At 48.5% G+C, this 21,572-nt stretch overlaps 10 protein-coding genes across 11 annotated transcripts; 6 read left to right on the top strand and 4 right to left on the bottom strand.

The window, feature by feature from the left end:
• The first annotated feature begins 136 nt into the window (after positions 1-136).
• FVEG_03040 (hypothetical protein) lies at positions 137-1,953 on the top strand. Its single transcript, XM_018890608.1, has one exon. It carries the CDS (start codon positions 751-753, stop codon positions 1,447-1,449), a length of 699 nt encoding a protein of 232 aa, XP_018746952.1. The 5' UTR covers positions 137-750; the 3' UTR covers positions 1,450-1,953.
• Positions 1,954-2,605: 652 nt separating this feature from the next.
• FVEG_03041 (hypothetical protein) lies at positions 2,606-3,405 on the bottom strand. The gene is made up of 2 exons (XM_018890609.1): positions 3,031-3,405; positions 2,606-2,982 (listed from the first exon to the last, which is right to left on the bottom strand). The coding sequence occupies exons 1-2, from the start codon at positions 3,101-3,103 to the stop codon at positions 2,654-2,656; spliced, it is 402 nt and encodes a 133-aa protein (XP_018746953.1). The 5' UTR covers positions 3,104-3,405; the 3' UTR covers positions 2,606-2,653.
• A 317-nt stretch (positions 3,406-3,722) lies between these two features.
• FVEG_03042 (hypothetical protein) lies at positions 3,723-4,709 on the top strand. The gene is made up of 3 exons (XM_018890610.1): positions 3,723-4,067; positions 4,121-4,212; positions 4,264-4,709. Exons 1-3 carry the CDS (start codon positions 3,929-3,931, stop codon positions 4,519-4,521), a joined length of 489 nt encoding a protein of 162 aa, XP_018746954.1. The 5' UTR covers positions 3,723-3,928; the 3' UTR covers positions 4,522-4,709.
• Positions 4,710-5,851: 1,142 nt separating this feature from the next.
• On the top strand, positions 5,852-8,044 carry FVEG_03043 (CMGC/MAPK/ERK1 protein kinase). The gene is made up of 5 exons (XM_018890611.1): positions 5,852-6,236; positions 6,332-6,464; positions 6,537-6,603; positions 6,654-6,968; positions 7,025-8,044. Exons 1-5 carry the CDS (start codon positions 6,124-6,126, stop codon positions 7,651-7,653), a joined length of 1,257 nt encoding a protein of 418 aa, XP_018746955.1. The 5' UTR covers positions 5,852-6,123; the 3' UTR covers positions 7,654-8,044.
• A 9-nt stretch (positions 8,045-8,053) lies between these two features.
• FVEG_03044 (hypothetical protein) lies at positions 8,054-9,893 on the bottom strand (the record flags this gene model as incomplete). Its single annotated transcript, XM_018890612.1, has 5 exons — positions 8,054-8,166; positions 8,217-8,357; positions 8,409-9,065; positions 9,115-9,526; positions 9,576-9,893. The coding sequence occupies 5 exons, from the start codon at positions 9,891-9,893 to the stop codon at positions 8,054-8,056; spliced, it is 1,641 nt and encodes a 546-aa protein (XP_018746956.1).
• Positions 9,894-10,775: 882 nt separating this feature from the next.
• Positions 10,776-12,830, top strand: FVEG_03045 (hypothetical protein). 2 transcript variants are annotated; one of them, XM_018890614.1, is made up of 5 exons: positions 10,776-10,831; positions 10,892-11,125; positions 11,188-11,291; positions 11,338-12,385; positions 12,443-12,830. In XM_018890614.1, the coding sequence occupies exons 2-5, from the start codon at positions 11,006-11,008 to the stop codon at positions 12,599-12,601; spliced, it is 1,431 nt and encodes a 476-aa protein (XP_018746958.1). In that variant the 5' UTR covers positions 10,776-10,831; positions 10,892-11,005; the 3' UTR covers positions 12,602-12,830. The 2 variants fall into 2 exon arrangements, with proteins under 2 accessions (XP_018746958.1, XP_018746957.1); XM_018890613.1 differs by having other exon boundaries at positions 10,776-11,125.
• Positions 12,831-13,116: 286 nt separating this feature from the next.
• Positions 13,117-14,539, bottom strand: FVEG_03046 (hypothetical protein; the record flags this gene model as incomplete). Its single annotated transcript, XM_018890615.1, has 3 exons — positions 13,117-13,733; positions 13,790-13,982; positions 14,534-14,539. The coding sequence occupies 3 exons, from the start codon at positions 14,537-14,539 to the stop codon at positions 13,117-13,119; spliced, it is 816 nt and encodes a 271-aa protein (XP_018746959.1).
• A 1,578-nt stretch (positions 14,540-16,117) lies between these two features.
• On the top strand, positions 16,118-17,600 carry FVEG_03047 (dynactin 5). The gene is made up of 2 exons (XM_018890616.1): positions 16,118-16,624; positions 16,674-17,600. Exons 1-2 carry the CDS (start codon positions 16,586-16,588, stop codon positions 17,223-17,225), a joined length of 591 nt encoding a protein of 196 aa, XP_018746960.1. The 5' UTR covers positions 16,118-16,585; the 3' UTR covers positions 17,226-17,600.
• A 288-nt stretch (positions 17,601-17,888) lies between these two features.
• Positions 17,889-19,040, top strand: FVEG_03048 (hypothetical protein). The gene is made up of 2 exons (XM_018890617.1): positions 17,889-18,372; positions 18,418-19,040. Exons 1-2 carry the CDS (start codon positions 17,932-17,934, stop codon positions 19,027-19,029), a joined length of 1,053 nt encoding a protein of 350 aa, XP_018746961.1. The 5' UTR covers positions 17,889-17,931; the 3' UTR covers positions 19,030-19,040.
• Positions 19,041-20,035: 995 nt separating this feature from the next.
• Positions 20,036-21,480, bottom strand: FVEG_03049 (hypothetical protein). The gene has a single exon (XM_018890618.1). It carries the CDS (start codon positions 21,068-21,070, stop codon positions 20,516-20,518), a length of 555 nt encoding a protein of 184 aa, XP_018746962.1. The 5' UTR covers positions 21,071-21,480; the 3' UTR covers positions 20,036-20,515.
• Positions 21,481-21,572: the final 92 nt, after the last annotated feature.

The raw sequence follows: 21,572 nt of genomic DNA, 5'->3' as shown, positions 1-21,572 counted from the left end.
GATCCAGCATCACGTGTTTAATCGCCACATCCTCTCCCCAGATCAACCAACCCCTCACTACGGCCCAATCGGAAACTTGTGAGTTTCGTGATCAAGGAGCTCTTAATTGGCTAAAACGACATCAATCAGCCGATTGCTCGTGCTTTTGCCTCCACTTTCTTCTTAAGTTCCTCCTCTTTTTCTTCTTCTACAGCGGAGAAAGAAGCCCAGACCAGTCGAGTACTGTTGCTGCTGCCAAAGTCTCGTGCTGCTTGCTCTGCTCTGCTCTGCTTTGCTTGTCGAGGTCGCGAGGGTCTCCAGATCTAAACTTGATCACTCCATCATCAGCTCTTTTTTTATTGTATTATTCTTCCCTTGTTGTAAAGTCTCTCGCGGCCCGACATAGCTGCGAGCTCCGCTTCTGAGTCCGTCTTACTGCTCTGCTCTCTTGCTTATCGATTTCCCATATCCGGCTCTGTGCCCCCCGGAGATAAGAAAGTGCTGTTGCTTAAGCCGAGGCGCCGGCTCAATTTTCCGCAACCAACCTCTTAGTGATCAACTTGATCCAAGAGCATCATCGAGCTTACGGCTCATTGGGATAGGAATTGGGGTTTCAATCAGCTCTGCCATTTGTTTCAGGGCTTCTTTGCACAATTGATAGGCCAGATCAGTTGCCACTTGATCAATTGGACCTCTTCTTCTACGTCGCTTCTACGTCGCTACTCTTCGATTCTTTTTCTTGACGAGCATTATTTGCTCGAATCCGCAACAATGGTTCTCACTCACACGACAAACCATAACTATAATCACCCATTCCCGACTGTCACTCTTGCCTACTTCCTCCGATACTCCTCGCCTCAGCTAAACCCCTTCGCCGCCCATGTTCTCAGCACCGACACCATTGAGAGCTATGTCGACCCAAAAACCCGTCGACTTCACACAACTCGCATCCATTTGAAGAAAAGTCGAATGCCTGGTGCCGTTTACAAGCTACTTCCTGCTAGTGTCACTGGTGGTGGCTCTGGAGACAAGGCATCATACATCCTCGAGACGAGTGTTGTCGATATCAAGGAGGGTTGGATGAAGACGGAGAGTCGGAACCTCAATTTCACCGGCGTGCTTTCTGTCATTGAGAAGCAGGAGTTCAACGTCCCTGCTGAGGGCTCCAACCAGAATCCTAACGAGACTGCTGTGACGACTATGGTTCAGTTTAGGTCAAGACTCGGTGATAAAATCAGGGGCAAGCTGGGACAAGCTCAAGAGGACGGCTGGTTTAAGAATGGTATCATTGGTGGCTGGGGCACGAAGGGTATTCAGCGCAGCATCGAGAGCATTGCCTCCACCAAGACGCAGGATCAAATGGGGAAAAGCCGAGATGGCATGAAACTCGTCCTCGAACGATTGCGCAACAATGGCGTAATGGGAGTCCTCGAGACGATACGGCGAGAACGTCAGCGACAGCTCGCTTAAACGCATAACGATACGACCAACTGCAACAATGAACGACAACGGCCTTGGAGCAGCACAACCTCGGGAGGGAAAGGTTCCTGATGGGCTGTGTACGCTCTGTGTATTATTATTGCATTTCACCCGAGCCTGGCGTATGTGTCTTTTTTTGGGTAGGAGAATATGTGGAAAATCTGGAGATTGATGCTGGAATCAACCAGCGGAGCGGATGAGGGGACAGAATAACGTGCGACGACACGACGCCTCGACTATATGTGGCATCCCCTCTCTTGTATTGTGTATGAAAAATGAATGGAAACAAAAATTTAAACAAGTTTATTCATCTAGTGATTGACCGCGCGGATATGAGGTTTGGGCTTGCCTGACAGCTGATCTGAACTAACAAGCTTGAGGCGTATACGTTCTAATCCAGAGCACATGGACCTACTTATAGCAAATGTATATACACGCGAACCTGTTACATGATATTATAGACTATGTCCAAGTGATGCAGCCGTACTTCAAGCACCAGCTACCTCGTTCATATTGTACTGTATGGTTGTCTTTTGAGTGGTATCGGGCTCTTCCGAAACCTGTAAGACAAGCACACTTCAAAGAGTTATGGTTTTCTTCCATGAAGGATTCAATACAATCTAGTCTTGTAGGAGCAATACTGATCTGTATGGATATTAATGCGGCCTGAGAGAGAGGGAGATTACTCTGAGCAGTCTTGCTATCGGTCGAAACGATGGCAAAAGTCAGATGGCAGAAACTTCGAAGTCGCCCTTATCATGCTGACTTTTTATGATGCCTCTTTGCGGAAGACTAGCGAGTCTTATTTCTACGATAAGCAGCGGAGACCATCATTCTATATTCTACGCATACTAACAGCTGTGCAGTTCATTCACACAGTAACTTCATCTCGCAGCAATGAGCCCTTCTTCTATGACCATCCCGTTGCTACGTTCAATTCCACCGAGCACCAAGTATCTCAGTCTTCGTTTCTCATTTCCTCCCAGCACTGGTGTACGCACTGTTATTGAACTTGTTTTGATACACAAGTGCCTTGATTTCGATCCCTTGCAACCGTTCCGGAAACCTCCATCAGACCACTCTATCTCTTCGGCGATTGTCGTTGAATGCCTGTCATACAAGGGGGATATCAAAGTAATAAGAAAAAGGAGTGTAGTCAATTCAGGAGCACAGGTTAGTCATCCTAAGTATAAATTCAAGCCATTTGGTACACAGCACCAACAGATCCCTCGGTATCCTCAAAGAACCTATACAGGCCATGCTCGCCCTCTTTTTCCTTCTCGGTCAACATTTTACCTCCAGCCTTTTCAATGATGGGGCCGATGTTGTCAACGTTTTCGACAAACCAGTAAACCATGAGACCTCCTTTTCCGGGGTGGATGTTTCCAGTGCAGTCAGGAGCCTGTACAATACCACCTGTCAAGCCCAGGCTGGGGTTGAAGTCGAATTTCCTGAACACATCAGGTTTCTTGTGGTCGGAGTCCTTGAAGTTAAAGTTGAATACAGTCTTGTAGAACTCTGCAGCTATAGAGGTGTAAGTGCAAGATAGACTAGCAGTTGGCTAGGACATACCACGGCTGACGTCTGTGGCAGGGATGCTCATCCAGACGGGAGTACCAAAGGCCGGAGGCTTCCATTCAGACATATTGGACGATTTGATGATCTATTTGGCAAGAGTTTATAGTTGTTGAGAGTGAAGGATGATGAGGAGAGTTCAACCTGAGGCCATTGAGGTATCGAGGCCCTTTTTATAGACCATCTTGCTGCCTCTTCACTCAAAGAATTTAGGCTTATTCACATCTTTCTGTCGGATTGCCAACTGTCAACCGTGAAGATGGGAAGACTTTAGGCCGATGGCTTGGACTAAGTGACGATGCTTGCACGTTTTCGACAATCGGAACGCGTTGGAGAAGCCATCTTGACAGGGGGTATAGGACGCCAGCTGAGCACGAGAGCACGTGCCGCTTAGTAAAGGCCATACAGTGTTCGGTTTAGCTGAAACTTGTTTATTTTTCGGATTGTTCAGAGTGAATTAATGACCTGATACAATGCCAAGCGATACTGAGACACGGTGGCAGTTGGTGATTGAGAGGTGAAGTTTGGTTGTGCTATAGGGAGCCTGTCTATATCACCGGAAAATATTGATGATTATAATCTATCCTCTTCATTAGTTCAGCTTTTGATGGCCATGGCTTTTAATACTGTGCCCGTGCCCCTCCATCTCTCCACTCCGAAGCCTGGAATTCTGAGATGGTGGGGTAGACCTGGTAGATTAGATTACTGTGCGCATCGGCCCGTCACGTCACTCAATCCCATTGCGATCATCAGAATTTCGGTTCTTTCAAATTTCCCTCCTTTCTCGATAAATAAGCTTATTGGTACTTTTCTCTCTCTTTCTGGCGATCGACCTACTCTGTTTCACATCACTGTATCATCGTCGAAACCAAGTCAAATCAAATCAAATCAAATCATGCCAGACCAAGTAAACGTCCTCTTTGTCTGTCTCGGCAATATTTGCCGCTCACCCATGGCTGAGGGCATCTTCCAGAACCTTGCCAAGCAGCCGAATCTCAAGGATAAGATTGGGCGCATCGACTCTTGCGGTACAGGTATGAAAACAGGATCAAATTAACCAGAATTCAACTGATTATTCTCGCTGTAGCTGCTTATCACAGCGGAGAACCCCCGGATGACAGAACCATGGCTACCCTCGAGGCCAATGGTATAAATGATTACGACCATCTCGCGCGGCGCGTATGTTTCCCCATCTCACCCGCAGCGCAATCTTGCTGACACGATATCCAGTTCCACCCGAGCGACTTCAACACCTTTGACTACATTTTCGCTATGGACAGATCGAACCTCTCTGATCTTCACAGACTACAGAAGAACGCCCCAGACTCCAAAGCCAAGGTTATGCTGTTCGGCGAATTCAGCGGAACAAAGCGACCCGAGATCGTCAACGACCCTTACTATGGGGGAGACGACGGTTTCGCAAAGGCGTATGAGCAGTGCACACGGTTCTCCAAGAACTTTCTCAAGGAGACTTTCGGAGAAGAGTAAATGGATGGATGATATTGATGGAGTTGGGGGGTGATGATGGATTTAATACCCGATATTTGTACATACAGATGATCAATGAAGGGAAACGAGGCAGGTTATTGCATATTAGAGGGGACTAACTAGGTAGATTAGAATAATTATTGACACTTAAAACAAATTTGATGACTATTGGCTGAAAGATTCCCAGCAAGACGGTTCGATTAAGTTGGAGGGTAGGTTATTCTATGTCGATCCTACAGGTTGTGTCTCAGAACCCTTGAGGTCGGTTTCAGATAAACACCCATGGAAGTTAGTCTCGAAGAAAGAAAAAGAAGGAAACTCGGCGAACTTTTCTCTGATGGACCACTTGTCACGAGATACTGTAATCACAAGCTTGCTGAACATTTCTAAAGCCTTCAAAATGATCAACAGATGCCAGGAGAATTGCCAAGGAACATACAAAACAATAACGTATGTACTGTAGGCCATGATGCAGTGACAGTCCCACTTGGCAAGCTTCAGCCCTATACTCCCAGGGCTGACGATGCTGCGGCCTAGTGGGCGGCCTTGATCTCGGGCTGGAGAACAGCGTCATTCAATTTGTCTGACTTCACTCCGAGTGTCTCTCATCTCTGTCATGTTGCATCGGTGATGCCGGACCCAGAGACTATGATAACAACACGAGGTCATATTGTACACCTGGGAACTTGACGGCATTGGACCCTAATTCTCAGTGGAGGCTTTACGTGAGGCGGATCTCTCAGATGCCGGGTGAGATTGGATGAGATTGCTGACCATCAGTGATGGCCTTTAGGAGACTCAGCCCCTTGGTGGCACAGGACGGCGTGCGGCTGGATACACGACCTAACGAAGCGGGAGGTGAATGCCGAGATACATACCTTTGTTGGGCTGTCTGTTGTGAGAGGAGATAACCTTTGGACTTCGTAAAGGAACGCGTGTTTTTAAATCATCAAATTTGAGTCTGTGTCCTCTGAGAGTTCAACACGACAAGTTCCCCTTTTTGCAATAGATGAGGCCGAGCCGTTGCATGCATCACTGCGACTTGAGAGCAAGGGTCGTTGTCGCGCGGCTATGAAGTGAAGAGCTTGATTCGTCCTCCCATTGGCCCAGTACGTGTGGGGGCCGCAAGCCGAGCAAATCAGCCACATCACCAGGCGGTGACTTCGCTGCGGGGTCCCTTTTTTTCATACCTTAGCGGCTTCGGGTCACTGTGGATCGGTTCTAGCAGCCCTGAAAGCCCCTGCTAAAACAGCAACGCAATGCTTCGTCCAGTAGCAGTCCAGGGACGGGCTCAGCAGCTGAGGGAGCTATTTCCCATTCCACTCGTTCAACCCGCGGGACCCAACCAACCAACCAACCAGCAACTGAAGGTACATACATATATCGCAAAGACGTCGGGTCGCTGACTGTTTCTTTGTCTTATTCTTACACAGCTTTTCTAAAATCTTCCTTCGTCTTTATATACCTTGTTTTTCCCTATAAAGTTCACTTCCCAACCGACGCAAACGGTCGCAACCCTTTGACCAAAACCTTGTCGCATTCGAAGCTTCTATCTTCAATCTGCCCCGCATCCAAGAGATCATATCAGACAGAACAGCCACCATGTCGGACCTTCAAGGACGGAAGGTCTTCAAGGTCTTTAACCAGGACTTTATCGTCGACGAGCGCTACACGGTCACCAAGGAGCTTGGACAGGGAGCCTACGGTATCGTCTGGTGAGTGCGCATTCTGTTACTGCTTGTGCTGCGACTCCAAACCCGTCCTCTACCCCGCCGTCTCTGCATTTGCTGACGATAACCCCGCCTCTCAGTGCCGCCGTTAACAACCAAACCAACGAGGGCGTCGCCATCAAGAAGGTCACCAATGTCTTCAGCAAGAAGATTCTCGCCAAGCGCGCTCTGCGCGAGATAAAGCTGCTTCAGCACTTCCGAGGCCACCGCAACGTGAGTTCTGCCGAGGCGCAACGAGTGCCAGGGTCAAAGCAGGGACGCGTATGCTAATATACTCACGAATAGATCACATGTTTGTACGACATGGACATTCCTCGACCCGATAACTTCAACGAGACGTATCTGTACGAGGGTCAGTAACGAGTCGAGAAGAGACAATGACCATAAGCTGACACACCGTAGAGCTGATGGAGTGTGATTTGGCTGCCATCATCCGATCTGGCCAGCCTCTTACCGATGCCCATTTCCAATCCTTTATCTACCAGATCCTTTGCGGTCTCAAGTACATTCACTCCGCCAATGTGCTCCACCGAGATCTCAAGCCCGGAAACTTGCTCGTCAATGCCGACTGTGAGCTCAAGATTTGTGATTTCGGTCTTGCCCGAGGTTTCTCAGTCGATCCCGAGGAGAATGCCGGATACATGACCGAGTATGTTGCTACCCGATGGTACCGTGCGCCCGAAATCATGTTGAGCTTCCAGAGCTACACCAAAGCGAGTATGTGTGACCCGAAAACCAGAGTGTTAGTGGATTGTCTTACTGACCCGATATAGTTGATGTTTGGTCTGTTGGTTGTATTCTAGCTGAGTTGCTGGGTGGCCGACCTTTCTTCAAGGGCCGTGACTACGTCGACCAGCTCAACCAGATTCTTCACATTCTTGGAACTCCCAACGAAGAGACCCTCTCTCGCATTGGCTCACCCCGTGCTCAGGAATACGTCCGCAACCTCCCTTTCATGCCCAAGAAGCCATTCCCTAGCCTGTTCCCTCAGGCTAACCCTGATGCTCTCGACCTTCTCGACAAGATGCTCGCCTTCGACCCCTCATCTCGTATCAGTGTAGAACAAGCTCTCGAGCACCCTTACCTCCATATCTGGCATGATGCCTCAGACGAGCCCGACTGCCCTACCACATTCAACTTCGACTTCGAGGTCGTTGAGGATGTTGGCCAGATGAGAGGCATGATCCTGGACGAGGTGATGCGATTCCGACAGACTGTCCGCACTGTTCCTGGCCAAGGTGGCCCTGCCGGTCTCCAGAACCAGCAGGGTGTGCCCGTTCCTCTGCCTCAGAGCAACAGCCAATGGACAGCGGAGGACCCCCGACCACAGGAGTATCAGGGCCATGGAACCACGGGACTCGAGCAGGATCTCCAGGGAGGACTGGATGCCTCCAGGAGATAAGGAAGCATACTCGCGTATGATGAGAGTCGGATAGTGTCTTCTTGGAGGTTCAGAGACGTCGCTTTAAGTTCAAAATGAGAGAGATACTTTAGGACAAGGAAACAAGAATAAGGCTTGGTGATTTCAAGAATTTAATGCCTGGTGCTAGGAGGATAGGAGAAGGAGGAATCAGCTTCAAGAAGCTGATGAGGCATGCTTGTACATGGAGTGAGAGGGTTGAGCAGCGATTCCCTCGTCTTCGATTTCCATGTCTGTTTTTCCAAACGAGAAACAAGATGAATACGATATTTCTTTATCTGTTATATGATATGTGCCGGCCCTAGTGGTGATGTTACTCTATATGATGAGAATAAGGTCCTCCAATGTCTACATGCTGATTTCTATTCTACAGTATTTCCCTTCAGCCAACAGTCTCATGGACGAGCTTGGCCATAGCAATGACCTTTTCTTCTTCCAATCTCCGTGCAACGATTTGAAGACTAACTGGTAGTCCATGGACCAGCTCTGCGTCATCTGCATAGTGTTAGTGATATTCGTTCGTATGGCTGGCGCGGGCCACTCACATTCTTCATTGACGGACTTGCATAGCGGGCTCAACGGCTCATACGAAGCGTCAAGCTTGTCAATATCCTTATCGACGCTGATGCCCGTAGCAAAAGAGATAGCCGAGTAGTCAACAACATTGAAAACACCAGTATAAGCAACTATCAATCATTAGTATGTCGAATCGTCTCATCGATGACCTAAATACTTACCATGTCTTAGGCTTCCATGCTTTCCGGTACTGTAAGGGGTTGTTGCACTAACAATAGCATCAATGCCCGCCTTGTTCCAGCGATCGAGATAGCGGTTCTGGAAAGCTGTTCGCTCGAGCTGAAGCTTCCACATCTCAGATGTACTCAAATCTCTAGCGACTCGATAGGCTTCCATCTCAGGCCTCCAAGGCTCATCTGTACGTTCAAGCTCCTTCCGGATAGTTTGTCCACCATCAGCAGTGAACATGCGCTGCAGAAGTTCACTGCCTTCCTTCTGGTCAATAGGATCCCATTCTATGATGGTATGTCCCGCCGCTTCGAGCTTCTTCTTGGCGATCTGGAGAGCTCGAGTTACAGGTGGTGTTGGTAGGACCATGCCGTCGTGCCACATGAAAGCGATCTTTAGCTTTTCAGGCAGTTGGGCTGGGCTCCAGGGAATAGGGAGACACTTAGGGTCGACGAGCCAGGGCTGAGCTTCAATGACGGCTTTGCTGTAGAGCTCAACATCTTGGAGGGTTCGTGCCAGGGGGCCGTTGACGGAGAGAACGGCTTCTTGGCCGGGCATGCCGGAACGACAGTTACGCACTGGGAATCGGCCTGCTGAAGGACGGAGAGTGAAGATACCAGTGCAAGCAGCAGGAATACGCAATGATCCTCCTATGGAAGGGTAAGCTTATTATTGGCAACTTGAGAGCGAAGAGCTTACCAATATCAGATCCCACACCAAGAGGACTTCCCTTGAATGCAATAAGGGCTGACTCTCCACCCGAACTTCCACCACTGGTAGTATTCCTATTCTTGGGATTCACAGTTCGTCCAAATGTGTTGTTAACGGATTCTGCAATCATCATAGCCGTAGGGACATTGGTCTTGACGTAGAAGACAGCACCGGCATTTTGAAGAACTGTTGCGAGTGCAGAGTCGGACTTGGCTGGGTCTCCAACATGAGCTGTGAATCCAACTGTTGAGTCAAGACCTTCAAGGTTGAAGTTGTCTTTGAGAGAAATGGGAAGACCGTGGAGAGGGCCGATAGGAGTTCCGGTCTTGGCGAGATGCTCGTCTAGTTGACGGGCTGTTTGGAGAGCGCGCTCAAAGCAAGTCTCTGCAAGACAGTTTGTCTATACATCGTGTTAGTAGACCGCAGTTCTTGTGGTGTAACTGACTCACAAGTTGATGAGCGGCAGATGCTCTTTTACAGAATGCCTCGGTGACATCTTCAGACTTGTACTCCCCTGAAGCAAGTTTCTTAAGGAGTTCAGCAGCAGTCAAAGATGTAATAGCAAGCTCTTCCTTGGTAAACCATCCTGAAGATTCTGGCCAAGTTGTAACATCAGCCTGGTCATCAGGGGGGAGAATATCTTTAGGAATGCGCCATTGTTCAGGGATAGAAGAGTTGAGAGCCTTGATCTTCTGGTCGCTGATATCCTTCCACGCAGGAGTGGTATCAAGGGTGGCTGTTTGTGTAGTAGTTGTTGTGAGAGTCATGATGGGCGAGACTATTGGGTGTGCAGTATCTTGGGTTAGCCAAGGGAAGATAGAGAATAGAGGCAGCTTAAATCTAGTCTGAGATACCGTAGTCGAAGGCGTCAGTTGAGGGTTGTATCAGTGTAATAGATATCTTTCCTATTTGGGTTATTGCCGGACCGGAGTTAACTGATGGTGCACTAGTGATTTAGGTTCCCTTCCTGATGAGGAGAGGTATCAAAGGGTCAAGTGTGGTTGTATGAGGGGAAATGCAGCTTATCACGAGGTGTTGACACTAATGAGATATGAATATCTGGGGTAATTCCAGATACTCGGTAGTAGAACAAGGATCCGAGTTTGTTTGCTGATAGCTATATCTTTTGACATGTTTTGACCTTTTTGAGTGAGTATATCCGGCGTAGTTATGCTTGGAGATTCGCCTAACTATAGTAGACGTGGTGAACTACTCCAACTCCAACTCTAACTCCAAGTATATAGACTTTCTCTCTACAACAAAGACTGTATCTGTGTACCAAGAGCAGAGAAATACAATTCTTGGCATCTGCTACTCCTGTCACTTATCCAATTAATAAGCTATCTTTAATATCAGCTGTTTACATATCAAACCCTCAGTCTCCATCGAGATACCTCTGTAGCATCCGCCAAACTTCCCCGGCATCTCCTATCTCACTAACAAGGAACTTATCTACCAGGTTCGTGTAGATATGTTTCCAGAAGAGGAAATGAATCAAGCAATCATTTGCGGAGAGAAATCGTATCTTCAGGGATGATCAACGCCCTGCACGCTCTAGCCTATCGCTTCCCCGCAAATTCCCATTTTTTTTGGCTGCTTATCGTTTCGGTAGATTAAGACTAGAATTGGCCGAAATCGTTTGACTTGCTCGCTCAACACGCGCGACTTGACTCTGATACTGCAGCGGAATAGGAGCGTTGCCAAGGTTGGTATAATTGAGTCTTAGGAGACTAATACGCCAATGACTGACTATCTTTGTCTGCAGCTTCACTCGGCATGTATAAGTAGACCAGGTCTCGACCCTCTTGGTTGTCACTCTTGATCATCATCATCATCATACTCTCGCCACTTCAGACTCTTTCTTACAAAAGTCGCAAATATGTCGTCGAGACTGAAGGAGTATCTTCATGTTGACTACAAGCCCGGAGAGAGACGCCTTGTTCAAAAGATTGACTTTTTCATCTTGACTTTTTGTTGCTTGAGTTACTTTGTCAACTACGTAAGTCGTCATACCCTACTTGCTTGACTCATTAATGTCCTGAGCTGACTGACTCCGTATAGCTTGACCGAAATAACATCAACAATGCCTACGTGTCTGGAATGAAGGAGGACCTTGGGTTCGAGGGCGACCAGCTGAACCAGATCTTTACTTGCTTCACTGTTGGGTAAGCTCACATCCTCTCGCCTTAAACATACTCTAACAAGTCACAGCTATGTTATCGGCCAAGTTCCCTCAAACCTCTCCCTCCAATACATCAAGCCTCGCATCTGGTTCCCTCTCATGATGGTTCTCTGGGGCGGTCTCACTATGGCCACTGCTTCCGTCCAGAGCCCCAAGTCCATCATGGCCATTCGCTTCTTCCAGGGCATCTGCGAAGCGTCAACCTTTGTCGGTACACACTACATCCTTGGATCTTGGTATACAGAGAGAGAACTGGGCAAGCGAAGTGGTATCTTTACAGCTTCTGGCCTGGCAGGAACTATGATTGGAGGTTTCATCCAGACGGGTATTCACTCCAGTATGGATGGTCGAAATGGCTTGACTGGCTGGCGATGGCTTTTCATCATTGATGGTCTCATCACCATCCCCGTTGCTCTCTACGGCTTCTTTCTGTTCCCCGATACACCGCACACGACCACCGCCTTTTACCTCTCCGAAGAGGAACGAGCCCTCGCCAAATCTCGCGTTCCTCCCGCTGAAGAGCGACCTAAACTGACATTCGGCTACGGAAAGATGGTTCTCACATCGTGGTTTTGGTGGGGATTCGTCATTCTCTGGATCATCGCCGGTGAGACCGAGTCCTTCAGCACCAACGCCCTCTTCGCTCTCTTCCTCCAGAACCATCCGACCGAAACATACACTGTCGCCCAGAAGAACAACTATCCCAGTGGTGTGCCGGCTGTTGGTATTGTATCTACGCTGTTTTGGGCAACGTTGACCGACTTTCTGTCTGGAAAGCGATGGCTTGTTGGATACTTCATTGGCCTCACTGGAATCGCTACAGCCATCATGGTCTTGGTTGCTTCCAAGGATCCTACGAACCCGCATTCTACCACGGTTGTATTCGCAGCTTACTACTGGGCCGGTTCTGTCTACGCGTGCCAGGCTACCTTCTTCGCTTGGTGCAACGATGTCATGCGTCACGAATCAGCCATGTTCCGTGGTATCGTGTTGGCCGGTATGAACACGGGCAGCAATACCATCAATGCTTGGTGGAGCATCGTCTTCTATGGTGCCTCGATGGCTCCTTGGTTCATTGTAAGTTTCTATCATTCAATATCGCCTAGCCTCGAAATAGTACTGACATTTCATCAGCGAGGCATGTGGGCAATGATTGCTGTCAGCATCGCCATGATCATCTGGTGTACGGCTTTGACTTACAAGTGCCACAAGTATATGACCAATGTAGTGATTGCTTGCGAGAGAGAAAGCCTGGAACATGAGAAGCAGGTTATCGGCAAGGAGGATGCTTGAGTGGCGTCCTTTGTATTATCTTGCCTTCTTGATGATGGGTTGTCTAGCGTTCTTTGCGATGGGGAGTTAGTTGATATACTTGAAGCGTCTTTGTGCACCTCAGTTGCTCATATAGGTTTGCCATATCATTCACGGGTTTATGAGACTTCAAGATTTGCCTGAAGGACTAGATGCAATGTATTTCCTTATGACAATGGCTAACTACTAACCCATCCTCGTTCCACCCCATCTTGACTATCCAATACGCCCTCCAATTCCTTCGTATCAAAAGCAAAACGCCAAATGTTGTTCCCTAATGTCCTCTGGGGTAATGATGCATTCACGCCCGTAATAAACCATGGTATCTGTTCCCAAAACCCGAGACTTTGTACCAGTAAACGATCGTCGTGAAACGTATGAGTATCCTATGTAAAGCGATTGTGACCTTTTATAAACTCCGATGAACCGCCGTTCTATCTGACTAAGAAAATATGTGATTAAGAAGTGAAAGATGAAAAGTCGTGACTGGTTTTGGTTTAACCGTAGAACCAGTAGAGGGCGCTGTAAGAGGTGCTGTCGGTGCCCTTGGCCTTGCAGCCGTGAGAAACACCTCCAGCAGTGTTGACACGGTAGACGTAGGAGACACCAATGCTACCACCAGCGTCGCCAAGGTAGAGCCAGTCAACAGCGCCGGTACCGTCAGGGCCAGCGGAGGCAGTAGAAGGAGCTTTGATACCGTCGAGCTTCTTGCAGACGAGAAGCTGGTTGGCCTTGTCGAGGTCAAAGGTAGGAACTCCAGCAGCGTTGAAGAAGTGATGTCCGAGGTAGGGGAGCTTCTTCTGGAGGCCTTGGACCTTGAGATCCTGCTTCTTGGGGAAAGGGTTGGTAGTAGAAGCTCCGACGCCGTTGGTGTTGAGGTTGAGAGGGACCTTTCCGGTGCTGAGGACGTCACCAGTGAAAGAGGCCCATTTGTCGGGAGTCAGAGATGAAGGACCTTGGCCCGGGTAGAGATGAGTGATGTCGTAGAGAACAGCCAGAGCACCGATGGCAGCGGGAGTGGCGGCGGCATCAGCGCAGGTGTAGTTCTGAATACCGAAGCCAAAAGCGATGTGCTTGAGAGCGACGCCTTGGGGAGGAGCAGGGAGTTCAGTAGCTTTAAGTAACGTTAGTGAAACTGAGGATGTATAAGTCGGTTGAGTTAAGACTTACCACCACCATTGACTGGGAGCACAGGAGCAGGCTTTCCAGGTTTGCAGCTAGAACCAGGTCCAAAGGTAGCAAGAGGAGAAGCCAGAGCCAAAGTGGCAGAGGCAAGGACGAGAAGGGAGTTGGCGGAGCATGGGTTAATGATGATGTAGGAGACCGAAAGCAACTTTCTGAGACCCGGACTATGACAATGCGTCTTTAAGGAGGTAAAAGATGGTGTCGATCGTGAGTAGGTAATGGGGAATTAAAGCACCAACGACGACTAAAGAAGCAGTGATAGTAGAATAGAAAGGGTGATAGAGGGAGAGCAGAAGGCAGTCTTGTATAGAATCGGCGGCAACGACGAGTACAAGGGCGGCAATGCTAATAATAAACGCAACGAGCAAGGGGTCTAAGTGGATGGGGCGTTTCCACCTGGGCGCTTATATTGAGAGTTGGTGTGGTGAGTGCAGAAGAAAAGAAGCGGGGATAAGAAATGCAGTGGTTACCAGAACCAGACAAGACTTATAATAAGAATAGAAGAGGACTAGACTGTAATAGAAGTTGTTGATTGTGGTTGAAGAGACGAGGTCGTGATAGACTTTATATACAAAACTAGACAAACTCTACTGCGCCCTATCTAGGCAGATTTTGAGATGGACACGAAACCCAACAAACGGAACAGAACAAGATAGTTTCTCCTTCGTTTCTGTTTCTGTTTCCTGCGTCTCCTCGCCAAAAACTCAGACGAAAACGATGCAGGCAAACATCCATGGACTAGGCCTCGAAACGCGGGCGGAGGCGAGAGAGAGCGAGAGTGAGAGTGAGACCCTTGTAAGTGGAGGGTGCAGGGATCGAATAGTGCAATACAACGCTGTTCGCTTGGGGGGAGGAGGAAGAAGAGGAGGGTAGGAGGGAAATTGATCTAAATGGAAGGGCGGCCGCGTTGAGAGGCGACCCTAGCGCGGGCGGAAGCGTCGTTTTCTGGAGGTTTAAGCAGGGATCATAGTTGTATTCGGCTTGGTGTTGCCGTCAGCAGAGAGTCTCTCTCGTCTCAGTTGAGAGTCTGAGATGTCAGAGGAGGAACGAATAGGGGAATGGCTAAAGTGGTTAATTAACAGAGTGTTTGATGTTTACGGTTTGGTTTGGTTTGTTCGTTTTGTCTTCATCCTATATTACAACCTCAACGACCAGAGGATCAACCACTCGCCGTCGATGAAACGCAGAATCGCCCACCGTCGTCTGAACTTGTAACCCTTCAGGTATCAACTCTTGTCCATCCTTGGCTCAGATCGGACAGAGCATCTTCCGCCCTGCGCCCCGCGGGCCAAGACGGCAAGCCCATCGCCTACGTAGTAATTATTTGCTATTTGCATACCACTACTAAGACAAGGGCACGATGTTATAAGCGGGAAAGGTCAAGGATGCAAGAATCGTAAGAGAACAAACATAGTTATCCAATATTATAAGCAAGGCCCGGGTTCAGGTCCAGGTCGCCGGGGGTCAACCACCTGCATCTACAAGTAGAATGTGGTATTAGAGCATGTACAGTACATACAAATGTGGACTACGAGTAATGTAGGAGACACGGAGGAATCTAATAGTTTCCAAGAGTCTCACCTGAAGATGAGAAACGTAGACAAAAAGTAAAAAAAAAAAACGAGTGAGAGATAGACAGAGTAAAAAGGCCATCTCATTTATCTCAAACATCGGGCCCTGGCAGTTTCAGCTGTGTTCTAGTGTACGCTACTGCACGAAACGACCGAGTCACTTTATATCTCATTTCCACTGCATTCTCCTCACACGAATTCGTATTAAATAATTAAAATTAAAATCCAATATTTCCAAAATGCAATAATTAATCGGGGATACAGAGGCAGAGACGAGAATAGAGAAGAAATTGGGGAAATTAACCGCTCACAACCGCTCCGAGAGCTATAAGTGGTTCATTCGGCCGCACCCTTCTCTTGGCTTGCGGCACGGGAATGGAAGAACTGCGCTTTTTTAGCGGGAGGTTGGAGTCTAAACTATTCGCGTTTAGCTCGAAGGATTTGAGCTCAATTCCTTAGCTTACGGTTAGCTTATGGTCAGAGTATCATTGGCTAGGTAGGTATCCAATTTGAGGAGTTGCGTTGAGTTGAGTTGCGTTGAGAGGTTGGTGTAGGACAAGACTCAATCGGACCAAGTGTGGGAGTCATAGCAATCTTGTGACACACTCTGGATGATTGTTGTATGCAGGTAGTAAAATATGGAGATGACCTAGTCAAGGTGTTGGTTGGTAATCTACTGACTGCGGTTGGCAAATGTATCGCTTGTTGGGTCTACCAGTTGTTGGTCATGACGGCGCTTGAAAGACCAAGGTATTCAATGTTGGCTCCAACGTCCTTCAAGGCTCAGCAAGGCTTTCTTTGTTCTGAAATAGCATTCATCATGTTGGTAAGATTGTTTGCCAGCTCATTACCAACAGTAGTTACTGGGCTAGTTTTCTCGTCTGGTTATCTCTTTACTCCCATTCAACAGCAAATTAGATTCTGTTTACACAGCATATCATATGATTCGATAATTGCAGCATCTATTGACCTGTTACGCATTGCCTTGCGTTGTCGTGCCTTGCCGTGCCTTGGCTTTGCTGCATCTATGTAATTGAGGCCCCCGTGCTGTAAATGCGGCCCCACTTGTCCATGACATTGGATCGGCCTAGGTAGGTACCTAGCGACCGGTCGCCAAAACAACCTAAACTCCAAACACCGCCCGATCTCTCCTCCATCTCCGTCTCCGCCTCCGCCTCCGGCCCTCCACCGGCTTCAAGCACCGCCCATCATGTCTCGCCGAGCTCCCAAGGGCGAGTACATCGAGACTGTAAGCTCCCTATACTATTGGGAATCGTCCAATGCTAAAATTGCTATAGGACACTGGTAACAAGGTCGCTCGCAAGGCTGTCCTCGTCGGTACTCAAAACATCATGCTCGGCGGCAAGACCGTCATTCAACCTGAAGTCATGATCCGCGGTGATCTCGCTCGAACAGCCACATCGTCATCCTCTGGCGCCTCGCCAGCGAACAACACAGCCGTCGCCATCGGCCGATACTGCTTCCTAGCTCGAGGTGTCCTGCTGCGTCCACCGGGCCGCATATACAAGGGCGCATTCACATACATGCCCCTACGCATAGGAGACCACGTCTTTGTTGGCCAAGGGACAGTAGTGCAAGCTGCAGCTGTGGGGAATCACGTACATATCGGAAAGGGATGTACGATTGGAGAGTTTGCTATCTTAAAGGACTACGTCAAGGTATTGGATGGGACGGTTGTGCCGCCGAGTATGGTCATTCCAAGCTTTTCGATCGTTGCGGGACAGCCGGCTCAGGTTATCGGTGAGATCCCTGAGGGAGGTTATGATGACTTTGAGTTGAGGGATATGTACAAGACTGTGGGAAATAATCCCCATCCTCCAGCGTCATGAGAGTGTCGTGACAGGCCGGGGGTCGGTGTGCAAATCAGCAGAGAGGAGCATACATCTTATACGTTGGGAGGCAACGAGGTTGATAAAAACCAGGACCTGAATGAAGGGCCACATCTCATGGCGGGATAGTACGCAGCACATACCTACGACTTTACAGTACTCGATAGGACGACGGGGATGGACTCTGGCAGGATTCATTTCTGAGGTTTAGCTGGCACAAAGGAACCTCTCCATTCTACTGACCATGATGGACAAAACCAAGCTCCAAGAACCTGCATGGCCCTTCAAAGCATATAAACAAACAGGGCGATATTCACGGGAGGATCAAGTTAGTTATTTAGATAAATGTTAATGATACCCTTTTATGCGTACGTATTTCTTCTATTGTTGGTAATTTCCGTCTCCTATTGTTTCCTCGTTTCACTCCCGTCAAACGTCATCTGACCAACAATCAACAATAGAGAGCCATATACCGTCACCACGACGATACTGTCTGAAGTTGACGATACTCCTGTTGTCCGTCTGCAGTGCTTGGTCTTCGCTCTTCGGCCTTGTTTTCTTATCCTCTCGCACATGTATTTACTCAGATCTCTCTCCATCTCCCATCGTCAATTCCATCCAGATACATACCTCTGCCAGATCCTATCATTCGCTAACAACAATTCTCACTCAGAACCACGACAACAACAATCAACAAGCATCAGTCATGTCTCCCCCAGAGCTCCCCTCCAAGCTTGTCACCGTCCCCTGGTCGGAGGCTCTTGACAGCGAGGTCGACTCTTGCGGGTCCGAATCATCTCCAGGCCCATTCGCTCTAACCGTCCCTCATGCTATCATCCGAAATACTCATCTCTATAACCAGCTCCGCTACGCTGAAGACCTCGACAACCGATCCCTTAAAGACGTCATCGCTCCTCTCTGTCAAGAGATCGCACACTTTCAAAAGCAAGACAACAATGAGATGTACGGCCTCTCCAAGACCATCATTATCAAGTACGGTGAGACTTCTCTCCGCGTCATCCGTCGCATGTTGGACCTCAACCTGGTCTACAACTCTCGCCCTGAGATCCCTGGCGACATTCCTCTGGTCTTCGCTCAGGGTACTTGGTCTGGTACTCTCCGCGACACTGTTTTGTACCGTGTGCATGTCCGTCTTCTTCGCAATCAGCTTAGCAATGCTCTCGCCGCTTAGTATGCCGAGGACTTCAAGATTGCGAATCACAACCAGTTCAAGAACGGCGCTTACGTCACCGACGTTCTTACTCAGGATCACCGCGACCGAGTCGAGCGCGCTGCCAAGGAGCGTGAGGTCCTGTCCGCTGTTTGGCAAGAAGTGGCTGAGAGCTCTAAGCTTAAATTCTCTAGCTCTAAGTGCCTAGGGATGGCAAAAGAGTCTGCCCTAGAGCTCTGCCTCGAGACTGTGGAGGCCTTCCATGAGAAGCTTGACAGAGTCTCAGATGACAAGGAGTATGAGCTTTATGTAGGAGATACAGAAGAGGTTCACCGCCATCAGGCCCGTCAGCTGTTGCATATTGCAGTCCGAGCTGCTGCCAACTGGGAGCCTCGACAACCCGGATCTTCAGACAATATTTTGGCTATGTACTGTCAAGACATGCTCCGACGCCGTAGGAACGATATCCGCAAGCAGAATGCAGAACTGAGACAGCAGCTTGAGGCCATTCTTGGAGATACTCGTGGAGGACAGGTCGGCATGGGCAGTAATGGTGAGAGCGAATATGACAGTGATGATGAGTCTGAGGATTCCGATGATTCTGATCTTCCTATGTTTGGCCACTACACCTAAGGAAGCTCACCCCTTTGTGGCCTTTTGCGATTGGTGTCAAGTTTGTTTTACACATTACCGAAGAGTGGTCCGTTTCTTGGCAAATGATTGATATTGAGTTTTAACGAAGTACTTCCGCAGGGATTTGACAACACATGGCAAAGAGCAGAGTATAGGTCTGGGGTTGGGACAGATCAGTGCAAATTTTACAGTTGCTATGTCATATAGATGGCAACACTGGCTAGCGAACCTCTCATGGGTTTCAGGGTATATTCCCAAATTAAACAGCTTCGGTATATGTGTTAGAGCCAACGAAGTATTGTGTGATCAAAAGGAGTCTTCTCTCGGCAAGGTGTGATTACCAAATATTCTGTGTTTTACCTCGTGTAAAGTTTGTATCTTCATCAGGCGTATTCCTTCAACGCCTCTGATATCATGACAGGGACAGCCATTTTGGCGAGACATTGCCTTTAACGAAATACTATTAAATAATAAGACTTTGACACAACTCAAGAGTTCTTTAATAGTAACAAAGGTGTGAACTGTAGGCATGGCAAGCACAAAAGCTGCCACTACGTATTCACTTAAGATCCGAGATTAAGCAACTTGGCGATCATTAAACATGAATATCGTGATGTATCATTCACCTACCAAGAAGTCTTGGACCTCAGGATTTTAATGACCTGAACTTCATGACACTCAGGAACTTCTCATGACTTATTCTGCAAGCCACACCCAATTCGAAAGATTAGAGTTTCAAACAAGCCCGATCTAATCATAGAACAAAGCATCGACTTCCGACAATCCCATCTTTAAACTTCCCTAGTCACCCACCCCCTCAGAATCCCAAACCGGCTGCTGCGGGGAAAGAAGGGTCACGAACCACCGATGCTCGGCCAGAGGGGAACGGAGAGACAAAAGGTGTAAGCCATTCGGCACTAGAAATAGCGAATGCCGGGCAAAGGCCGTTGAGAAGCGACCGAGTGTGGGTGAGTGCATAAATTCAGCCGAGCGGCTATACTATATTCTGGAATCAGGCTTAAGAAACAGTAGCTATGTAATCACTGTGAATGGAAAAGCAGGTATAGTGGTTGTAATAGGTTTCATGATTAAGTATTCTAATCAGTGACTCTATCAAGAAGCCCGTTCTAGGCGATGAACCCGAGGCAATTCCTCGGGGTCCATGTGCTCTCGACTGTCTAATAGACCGGGGGTATAGTCCGAACAACTCCAAAACGCAAGGCATTGATGTAATAAAATGTATCATGCCGAAGTAAGCAAAATCCTCTTTTTGTGTACAACTTTTGAACAACCTTCTAAACGCCAGTAAAATGCTGCAAATGTCATCTACTCCTCTTTTTTAAATATCGCGCGCCAGTCTTTTTATGCCGTGTCGTCGTTAAATAGTGTAGCGGTGAGTAGTGGAGATTTGGTGTCGTGTGTGCAACCCTTGGAGATAAGGGACTGCGGGTCGGAGATAAGGCGTGATTCATACGTGATGTGAAACTCATAGAATCTGGCGCGCCTTCTCCTCGGCGAAAGCCTTTCGGCTCATCATCAGAACGCGCTCGAAGCCCTCACGGCCCTTGACAGCATTCTCGCGGAAGCGGGACACCATGGTGTCTTCGATGCTGTTCTTGATTCGCTGCCAGCCACCGCAGAGAGCAGTGATGTTGGCGTTCTGGATGAACTGTGTTTGGTGGTCACCGAGGGGCTTGTAGACGACCTCCTCCTGGACGTTGACGAGGTTGCTCCATGTCAGGTTCTGGCTAACCATTGTGACGGTCTTGTTGATGGGGTCGACGTAGCTAGCCTCATACATGAAGCTCTCGTCGCCGGTGCCACCAATGATGGCCTTGATCCAATCGGGCACGGTTTGCTTGCAGGTGATCAGACGCTCGGTACGAAGGATACCAGTCGCGGGGTCGACATCGCGGGAGAGGGTGTCGACGGCAATGACATGCTCAGACTTGTTGTTCCAGGGGCCGTACTTTGTCCAGTTTGCTGTGGACACCTCGTCCCAGGAGTAGTTGTATGTGACCTTGTTGCTGAAGACCTTCATTTTGATGGATGAAAGCTCGTTGAGGTTTATGTTCGAGGTTGGTTGTTGTGGAAGAGGGAAGTCGCTCGCGTGGGAGTCAGAAACTTTTTTTTTTCTTCAGGTGTAGAAGCTAATAGCTTATGAAAAAAAGAGGAGTCTCTATTTTGTGTAGAGTCAGAAAATCAAAGACGTAAAAGAAAGTGGACGCCTTTCTTATTATATCAGTCGCAGAAAACGAAGATATACAAGATGCTCCAGTGGCGATGGAGAGTGACGGAAGTGAGGGTAAAGATGAGCGCTGGACGGAGATGGATGGCAATGGATGGCGATGCGGCCTTTTTAATTGGGGACACCGCCCTGACTCCTCCCTCTACGGGCAGGCCTCTAAGAAAAAATTATCCCATGTGAAGGAGGGTACTCGCTCGCTATCGCCGGCCATCGGCTCTGGGCCCGAGCACATCCGCGCTCAGCCACTAAGCCCGATATGACACTGAGCTAACTCTACACGGCAAAACCTCTCGAT

This window comes from Fusarium verticillioides, chromosome 5, assembly GCF_000149555.1.
Source record: "Fusarium verticillioides 7600 chromosome 5, whole genome shotgun sequence".
Lineage (NCBI taxonomy): Eukaryota > Fungi > Ascomycota > Sordariomycetes > Hypocreales > Nectriaceae > Fusarium > Fusarium verticillioides.
Note: the sequence above shows the minus strand (reverse complement) of the source record. Positions and strands in the feature narration are given on the sequence as shown.